Genomic DNA, 9,889 nt, shown 5'->3' with positions numbered 1-9,889 from the left:
AGCCTCGCTTCTCCTGCCAGCTGTCGTCTAGCCTGAAAACCCGCCAAAGAAAGGAAAATAATCGAGGGTTCCCTCTTTGGATCCGCTTTTTTCCGATTGTCCGCTTTCTCTTCCACATGTAAAAGTATAAGTGATGATCCTCGTTAAAAAACAAAAATTACCGGTATTTATTTTTCTCGATCTCATCACCGTACTTTATAACAAGTCCTTGATGCGCAGAAGCAACCAGGCAGGCTTGTAAAACTACATTATCCAGAAGTCTCCGGGAGTACTACAGGGAAACTACGTTACCCAGAAGGCCTCGCGAGGGCACACACACAAAAAAACCGAAACTACATTCCCCGGAAGGCTTTTCAGGAACTTAACGCTGTCGTGGCGTTTCGGGGGTTACAGTGGGAATGCCTGAAAGTGTGCCCAATTTTCTCCTTGCCGCTGAGTGTGTGAACGGCGGTCTTCAGTGGTGCCCGTGAGTCTCAGGAGAAGGACTTATCTCATCTCTCCTGTGGCGAATAAGGATGAGGAGGGCTGGGCTGGGTAAGTGGGGATGAACAACGAAAAATTTGTTGTGGGGAGCTGGGCTCTACGAAGGAAACCGGTGTTCAGAGGTTCAGCGCATTTACCACAGTCATTCACGGCCCGCGTCTTCGGGAAAAGATCCAAGCCTCTCCCGGGATTTAGGTTAACTTTCCTCTTATTCATTAAGGCGAATAGCAGAGGCCTGGTGATACCCTTCTCCTGCCGATGTATTTAGCCCTTTTTTCCTCAATTGGTTTTACACTTAATATGCCTAAGAGTTAAAAACACTCAATTGCCGGTGTGGATAGTCTTGGGTTGATGTCTCCTACCAAGAGTTAAGCCACATAGTTGGATATTAGAACAGATGGCAGAAATGCAAAGAGCCAGTGGGGTGTAAGAGGGACTGGCACAAGGGGCACCCTATAGATTAGGCTTAGACTGAAGCTCCTTGGGTAATTTTGGACCAGTTACACTCAGCTCAGTCTACCCAGCTGGGCTGTGGTTGGGAAAAATAGAAGGAACTTTATGCACACTATTTTGTGGTCTTCTACCAAAAGTCAGGATATAAATCTGGCAAATAAATACAGGTGGAGTATCATGTATAGTTCAGTCATCCTACTATAGCTGGATGAACACTTATCTCAGATTTTTAAAGGCCAGCTGTGCGTTGAGAGTCAGGGTGTACCTATGGGGTACTCTCATCAACTATCTGCAAAAATCATCATTACTGAATAAAGTTAAAACTAACTGTAGACTATGATGAAAGCGATAAAACACTATCTGTAGCTTGTTTGTTCTGTATGTCTTGCCACATATGCTACAAAGAGATCTACCAGTCTCTTTCCCAGGTATGTGGGAGGAGATTTACAGAGGGATGGACTGACTGATTAGACACAACCAAGGAATTGTATCAGGAAGTTCAAGACTGCATGAATAATGAAAAGATGAGGCAGCAATGAATATTATGGCTTTAATGATGAGCTTTTGTGGATGCTTAACATTCAGCCCAGTTTTCACTGCACTAATGAGAATAAAAAACTGCATTAACTTTTAAAATAGGTATGCAACCCTGCCATCAAAAGCTTCTATTCTCTGGCCTATGACATCTAGGAAAAACTTAATTTATCAGAAATCTTTCATTGAATGCTAATTGGAAACCTAAGACTAGAAATATCATTTACTATGACAAAGTTAACACTACACATTATGAAGATAGTTTGCAAATTTAATCAGCTTTCTTCCTAGAAACCTAGTATATTCTGAAAGCATTTGGGCCATGCAAAATAATGTGAAATTTAATATATAAATTAATTATCTTCAAAGTAATTCAATGGCATTCTATTATAATGCATTCTGCATAATAAAGTATTTTTGTAGCTCACTTTCTCCTATTTATAAATTATTTTTGGCTCTTTATCAAAAATGCTTTCCATTTTATATGGATAAACTGTATCTCATTTAGTCAGCTAACTCTGCAGAAATCTTTGCATTTTGACTCATTAATAGCCTCACCATATTTTATGTTTTACATAGAAAACTTCAAGAAAATAGTGAAAGATAGTGTATGCTACTTTTCTTTTTAAAATTCAGAAGTGGGTGACACCCATAGACCCAGTCCAAATTCTGAGCAATTTATTCACATCTTGTGCATTGAATGAACAATAAAATCCAGCAGATCCAGTAACTATAAATTATAATATGTATAAAAATCGGAACATAGATTTCTAGCATTCAGGTGAGTCTGGACAGACATTAAATTAGATGTTATGGCAATATTCCATGAGTAGACCTGTTCCAAGGCACGCTATTCTAGTTTTAAAGATAGGATTTCTGAGGTGATTATAATGTGTGTGTGTGTGTGTGATGTGTTTGTGTCTCAAACAGAAAAAAATAATACTGATTTTATCTATGCCCTAATTTATTACCAATTGTATAAGTGATTTTCACCAATTTGAAGTGTACTCAGAAGCTGGTACAGTTTTATTTTTTTAGCTGGGCCAAGTAATAATTTAGTGGATAGATAACTGAAATTTTAAGAAAATGTGTAAAGGCAAACCTACCATGTGCTAGTAATCTAAACAATAGACATTCAAATAATCTCAGTTTGGGAAGATGTGAATCTGCTTTACAAGCCTGTTGCATCTTACAGTTGCCACTTGGCCTTCCAATGACAATATGTATCAGCACCCTTATCCTTTAAAACAAACTTGCTTAGGTATGTGGCTTCCTAAGTCTTGTGTGGAGCCCCCAGTTCTATCCTCAAATTGCTGCCGCATCATTAATTTATTAATGCTTCAGGTTATTAGAAAATGCATCTGGATGCCTTCATTAGTTGCAGTCAATAAAATCAAAATTAGTTTTTTACCATCCGCTATATACCTGCCAGAGTGCTTTTCATGGATTATGACTAAAATGTTCATATCTGTATTTAGGAAAATGAAATCCCATTGACATTGACACAATGGTTTATCTCCTAGTCTGTTTAAATTTCATTTGCCTTAAGTTCCTCCATAAGTGTTCTATTTTTCAAGACTGGTTCCACTGCTTTGTCTATCTGATGAAAAGGTGGGATAGAACAAGGTTTCATTAGTGCAAACTTTATGGCACCTCTACTCAAATTTCCTTGAAAAAAAAGGGTAGTGGCTTTTCTCCCAAGGTAATGTCATAAATGGATTTCTGAAGAATCTTAAAGTGCATCATTGAGTAAAAATGATTGATGAGATTCTGGGAAGAAACTAGCTGTATTTCTGTGTTGCATCAGTTATGAAATAGACATCTGGAATTGCAAGAAAACATTTCCAGTCTATGATGTATAACTTTTGAATTCTGTTCACGAAAAATGGTCCCTGTACAACTTTTAGCTATCCAAGAAATGTGTAGACATAGTTCCATCATTACTCTATTATTTTAACTATTTGGAAGTGAAGTTCCTGTCCCCCCTATGAAAATTATAAATCTATTTTCTTATTTGAGATATTGAGACTCAGTTTATATGCCATGTTTTCAGTAAAATAATTCATTGATTTTTTTTAGGTCATCAACATATCTGACTCTTACCTGACCCTCTTCTTCCTTCTCTTGTCTAGCCATTACTTTTTCACCTGCCAAATTTATCAAGCATTTGATATATCTGTGGGCTGTTGTGTAAGAGGGATGTATGTATTATGTATGGATGAGATGCTGTATGCATGGATGTATTTCAACATAACCACTTCAGTTTGCCCCACCCTCATGCAACATGTTCTAGAGGACCTGAAAAAATGGCCCTCTACCTAAAAAAAAACAATATAATCTTTTATTTCTAACACACAAATTATAATTTTCATTCTAAAAGTTGACTTAATATTTTTGTTTTCAAAGGAGCTAGCCATATTAGTCTGCTGGGGGAAAAATGAAGAAAAGGTTTGTAGCCTTTTAGAAACATAACAGATTTATCTCTACTACTTTGTGGATCCTGTCCACTTAATCAAAGTGGGGTTTAATAGTATTTTATAGCACCTTAAAAACTGTACAAAAAATTACTAAATCTTTGTGAGTTAGTGCAGTTCTTTAAAATAAATTGTGACAAATGACTTTATGTGTGTGTGTGTGTGTGTGTGTGTGTACATGTATATGTATATGTAAATAAATTATTAAATAGTGTGTTTCTTAAGCTACCACTAAATGCAGTAAAGTATTAAGTTTCTGTATCCCACAGCAGATACAGATGTATGATAGGCTTAATATGTATGGAGGGTAAAGTTTTTACTGAATTTGCAACATAAATTGTGGCGGTGCGATAGCTCAACAATTAAGATGACAGCCTGAGTTTGAAACCCAAGCATCACACAATGGGGTGAGCTCCTGTCCTTGCTCTGGCTACTGCCGATCTAGCAGTTTGAAAGAATGCAAATGCCAATAGATAAATAGGTACCTCTTCGGTGGGAAGGTAACAGTGCTCTATGACTTCATGCTGGCCGCATAATGGAAGAATCTTCAAACAGCGCCCAATGGCCCTTGAAACAAAGATGAGCACTGCCCCTTAGAGTCGGCAACAACTAATGGAGTAAAATCTTCAGGGACTCCTTCATCTTACCTTTTACCTTCCAACATATTATAATTGAATTTTATTTAAAAACATTTCAATGATATACCAATTATGAGCATCTTTAGATCTGTTAAACGTATTAAGAGGTAAAGTGTATGTAAAAATAAAAAACCTACACGTGGCTAATTTTCAAAAGCAAAGGAAAAAATATCAGGAAAAGCAGTACGTTAAAAGGAGTTAAAATAATTTTAAAAGTAACTAGGAGGAATAAGGGTAAAGAAATAATAAAAATTCAAAAATTGAAATTGCAAAATTTTCTACAAATCTCAATTTTGTATTTTACAAATAATTGCAAATAAAAATAATACAGGTAGTGTTTGGATTATGAGCACAATTGGGACTGGAATATCAGTCCCGATTGTGGATTAAAGTGATGCAGAATATTATCATTGTATTCTAACCAATCTCAGGATGTTCCAAAAGTGATGTTGGCACAGAGAAGACCCACCCATGTAGTCCCTGATGCTAAATAGGAGTCTGAAAGAAGCTTTCCTTTGCAAAATGTATTGAACAGTCAAAAAACCAGTGGGAGCAGGTGATCAAAATTATCCAATTATAAAGTTTTTAAATTGCTAATCTTGAAGAGTAACACTGCCTATTCTTACTGAAGAAAAAGGCAAGGGACAATTTCTAAGACCAGTTTTGAAGAGTAGAACTTAGCAGTTGGGGAAGATGTCTTTGATTTTGTGTTGGCATGAAGAAAGGAGTAAGAAAATAACACATCTAATTTAATAGATGATCCAGATACGTACACCCCCCCTTAGAAAATCAAAGAAGAGGAAGAGATAGACTTTAATGTATATTCTTTTGTAAAATGTTAACAGTACATAGATGCTTTGGATTGTTTCTTTTAGTTATTTTTTAAGACAATGGATTTGGATCCTGAATTCTCTTTGCAACCCATTGGATTGGACTGTAGATGGAAAGGCCCTGAGGGTAACATGAATTAATCATCTTTTGTATGTCTTCCTTCTTCCCTTATTCATTACTTTGATCCTGTTCAATTTTACATTATGAAAGGTTTAGGTTGTTCCTATTTCATGATGACATTACTGGCCTGTACTTTTAAAACAGATGATGATTTAATAAAACTCTTTCCCTCCAGAAACCATATTTTCCCATCTGAACTTCTGGTGCTTTGATTGTTTTTTTCAGGTGAAGGAGCTGCTGGCAGCAATTATGGTTATACCAATAGTGGCTATAGTGTATATGAGGAAGAAAATGAAAAGCTAACAGAAAGTTTGCGTTCAAAAGTCACTGCCATAAAATCTGTAAGTATGTCATTATACTAGCAGTATCCAAATTGATTAGAGTACATAGTGGTTGGATTATCAGTGTGTAGCAACAATTTAATTGAATTGAGGCACAGTTGTTGCTCATCAGAAAGCATGGTACATTTGTTCATAGAATAGATTCTACCTATAATTGGATTTGAGTTTCAGCTGCCCTTTTTAGTTAATCAGAGTATTAGTTCTGGCAGAAGATTTTCTTGTTTGGCACTGTGAGTAAGAATTGTGTTCCTAAGGGAATGATAAATCAGCAAAGTTTAGTATGTCTACTTATAAGTCTACTTATAAGCCACGAAGTTAAATTGTTCTGTTAAATAAATACTGAAACTAAACTGAACCAGCCCAGTTGTCTAGTCTGGTCTCTATAAGTAAAGCTGGCAATTTGTACATCCTCACTTGCCAATTCATTTACTATGTCTTTAATAAGTTTCAGTGTGGCAAAAAAAAGTTCAAGTTTTCTTCAAAAAGAACTCATTGACTTCAACTTATTATACACCATGTAAGGAAGGTATACCAAGACATTTTAGCAGCCCAATGGCTCCCTTGATCTAACTACCAAATCTTGTGGAATTATTATGGTTCAAAGGAATCTATAGGAAATAAATGAGATGTAATAGAATAATCTATTACCCAAACTAGCTAGCATACTATTAATAATCTTCTGTAATTTAATCTGCCATGTGTACCATTTTTTGCTCAATATGGGTGGTCTGTAGTTCGGAAGTATGGGCTTCAGTTATACTGAAACATATAAAATGCTGAAAAAAGAAACAAATTATCTAAGCACATTATAAACAGAAAAGAAATAAGAATTAAGACAAAGATTTAACAGTATACAAAGTGTCTTTAGTTAAAAGCTTTGGAGAGCAGAGCAAACTAATACTATAATTCGTACTACATAAGGAAAAAAACAGAAGAAGGGAGAGAATTTGTATTGAAAATGAATGAAATGGTTGGAAAAATAATGCTATCTTACTCAATTCCATTTCAAACCTGGGACCTTTTAGGATCATCTGGAATACTTTAAATAACCTTGTTATCTCACTATATACTATTATGCATTGTAAAATATGGTATGTCTTTTTTTTCTCATAGCTTTCCATTGAAATTGGAACAGAAGTTAAACAACATAATAAATTATTAACTGAAATGGTATGTATTTACTTAAGCAGTTTATTTTAGATGAGCATGGAAACAGCTAAACTCTAAGCTTTCAAATAAATCAATTTAATTTAAAAATCACTCAAGTGAATTTTAACATACTCAGCCCTTAAGTCATGCTTAGATGACACCACTGAATTTAATAAGATAAGTGAATAATGATTTAGGTTTGTTATTTCAGTAGGTTTATTTCAGGGGTCCCCAACCTGTGGGCCGTGGTCTCCTGGCCACCAGACCGTGGTCTGGCCACCAGGCTGTGGGACAGGCTGGCCAGTGCGCGTGCATATGCCGGGCACCCCCTCGCTTGTGTTAGTGCCACAGCCACAGGGCACAAAAATAGGATGCCATGCCACGGAGCACAAAAACAGGCTGCCGCCGCACCTCAGGGTGCAAAAATGGGGCGCTGTTGCACCATGGGATGTAAAATCAGGCCACCCCCAAGCTGCAAGGTGCAAAAATGAATGCCACAAAAATGAGCGCCGCCGCACCACAGGGCACAAAAATGCCGCCACACTGCAGAGCACAAAAGCCATCGCCGCATCACTTGGCGAAGAAACGCATTGAGCCACACAAGAATGGGGCAGGGCTAGCGAGTATCTCGCGGATGCTAGCCCTGCCCCATTTGCAGCACATGTGTGCTCGCGGCCCCACACGCATACACGTGTGTAAAATGCTTTCCCCTCCCTTGTCCTCCGGTCCGCCAATCAACAAAGGTTGGTGACCTCCAGTTTATTTTATGTATAAGTTTGGATTATTTAGCCCTGTACATAACATCAAAATTGTTACATGTCCAGAGTCACAGAAATGGGTGGCAATGTAATCAAATAATAAAATAAATATTATAAAATTTTGCATTTTCTACAGAAGAAATAGATAGTTGCAATATATATATATATATATATATATATATATATATATCCCCAAAAAATCCAAATTTTGCATACAGCTATTAAAATAAAGTTAAATGCATGGGACATTTTTAAAAAAAGCAAAAATATCCACTGCCACCTTTTTTGGGAAGGTGAACTAGACACTGAAGTACAATTCTTTCCGTGCAAGTGAGAACAATTTAATTTCTTCAACATTTTACTTAACTTTCATTGTCTAAAATTTAGTATTTTCAAATGAAGCAAAGGAATTATTCAATTTATGTCTCACTTTCTCTCTAAGGATTAAGCAGTATTTTCACAGTTCAGTAAAAAAAACATTATACCAAAAAGTCAATAACATATCTAAATAAATCCAGTGAGGATTATGCCTGAATGCTGATTTGAACTCAGTATTCTGTTCGAAACTCTGACTTAGCTTTCTACAATCAGAGTTATGACCAAAATGGAGCCCAAAATTTTAATTGCTAAGCAAGGCAGTTGTTAAGTGACCTATGCTCCATTTTATGACTTTTTGCCACAGGTAAGCAGGCCATTGCTGTTTTAAGTAAATCATGCAGTTGTTGAATGAATCTGCCTTTCCCCATTAATTTTGCTTGTCAGACTCCAGCTGCGAAGGTTACAAGTGATGATATTTTAATGAGCCTGGGACAGTGCAATGGTCAGGCACCCCAATTGTGATCATGTGACCATGGGGATGCTGCAGTGGTTGTAAGTGTGAAAAAAGTCATACATCACTTTTTTGGGTGCTATTGTAACTTCAAATGGTCACTAAACAAATGGTTGTAACAGAAAGACAACCCGTACTGCTTGGAAATATGAACATACGCTTTTCAGAAATACCCAATATGGCAAAGTAATTCTGAGAGTTGGAAGTCCACCCATTTGAAGGGAGCCCAAGTTGAGCAAAAATATTCCAATGCATGAGAGTTGAAGTCAATTCTGAGAGTTGAAGTCTTTTTGTATTAAAAGTTGCTAATAGCAAAAGCAATAGCACTTAGACTTATATACTGCTTCACAGTGCTGTACAGCCCTCTCTAAGCAATTTACAGAGTCAGCCTATTGCTCCCAACAATCTGGGTCCTCATTTTACTGACCTCGGAAGGATGGAAAGCTAAGTCAACCTAAGTCAGGATCAAACTCCTGGAGTGAGCAGTGAGTTCGCTTGCAGTACTGCATTCTAACCACTGCCTCACCACGGCTCTCAGTGTTGAAAAACATTTTAGATACCTTGCTGATCTATGAGCAGAGAAAATACATCTGGTTGCAGGCTCTATCTTTATGTATTAAAAGTTTAGGTAAGATGCAAACAGTAAAATAATTCTGCATGTTTTTAACAACAGGACAATGATTTTGATTCAACAAGTGGATTCCTTGGTGCAACAATGGGCAGATTGAAAATCCTCTCCAGAGGAAGCCAGACAAAACTTTTATGCTACATGATGCTGTTCTCATTGTTTGTGTTTTTTGTGATTTATTGGATTATTAAACTAAGGTAATGCAGATCTCCATTATGAGATTATTTACAACATGATAGACTCTTGAAAGATTTTTTTGAGAAAATTGGTAAATAATTTTTGTAACTGGATTTAGGATTAATGCATTTGGATCTCTGCTGTATACTCTTAAATGCTTATCAAGCTAGAAGCGTTTTTGTTTTTTGTTTTAAAAAGCCCTTATTTTGTAGAGTTTTCTAAACTGAATTTGTTCAAATCTGAACTCTTTGCAGACAAAACACAAGTTTACTAAGGATGAAATCTATTATTGAAACAGGCATTTTCCTGTTCAGAAATTACACTGTATAAAAATGGTTGCTTTTTTTCCTAATAATAAAAATAATCTTGGTGATTTTATATAAATTTATCAAATATTTTAAAAATTGAAATGACTTTAAAGCTAAATTAATTGAAGGGCTATTGTTTTAGTAAAATATTTAATAGTGTTCTGAA

The 9,889-nt window shown here is 36.2% G+C and overlaps 1 protein-coding gene across 1 annotated transcript; it reads left to right on the top strand.

The window, feature by feature from the left end:
- The first annotated feature begins 366 nt into the window (after positions 1-366).
- On the top strand, positions 367-9,889 carry BET1 (Bet1 golgi vesicular membrane trafficking protein). The gene is made up of 4 exons (XM_039353042.1): positions 367-534; positions 5,759-5,874; positions 6,988-7,044; positions 9,284-9,889. Exons 1-4 carry the CDS (start codon positions 516-518, stop codon positions 9,437-9,439), a joined length of 348 nt encoding a protein of 115 aa, XP_039208976.1. The 5' UTR covers positions 367-515; the 3' UTR covers positions 9,440-9,889.

The sequence above is a fragment of the Crotalus tigris genome, unplaced genomic scaffold (assembly GCF_016545835.1).
Source record: "Crotalus tigris isolate CLP2741 ecotype Arizona unplaced genomic scaffold, ASM1654583v1 scf7180000018489.288463, whole genome shotgun sequence".
Taxonomy (NCBI): Eukaryota; Metazoa; Chordata; class Lepidosauria; order Squamata; family Viperidae; genus Crotalus; species Crotalus tigris.
This window is presented reverse-complemented; position numbering and strand designations above follow the sequence as displayed.

Excerpts from the sequence above, each read along its gene's own strand:
- BET1 (XM_039353042.1), top strand. Across the intron at positions 5,875-6,987 it reads AAGTCACTGCCATAAAATCT|CTTTCCATTGAAATTGGAAC; the intron begins GTAAGTATGTCA and ends TTTTTCTCATAG. Across the intron at positions 7,045-9,283 it reads ATAAATTATTAACTGAAATG|GACAATGATTTTGATTCAAC; the intron begins GTATGTATTTAC and ends TTTTAACAACAG.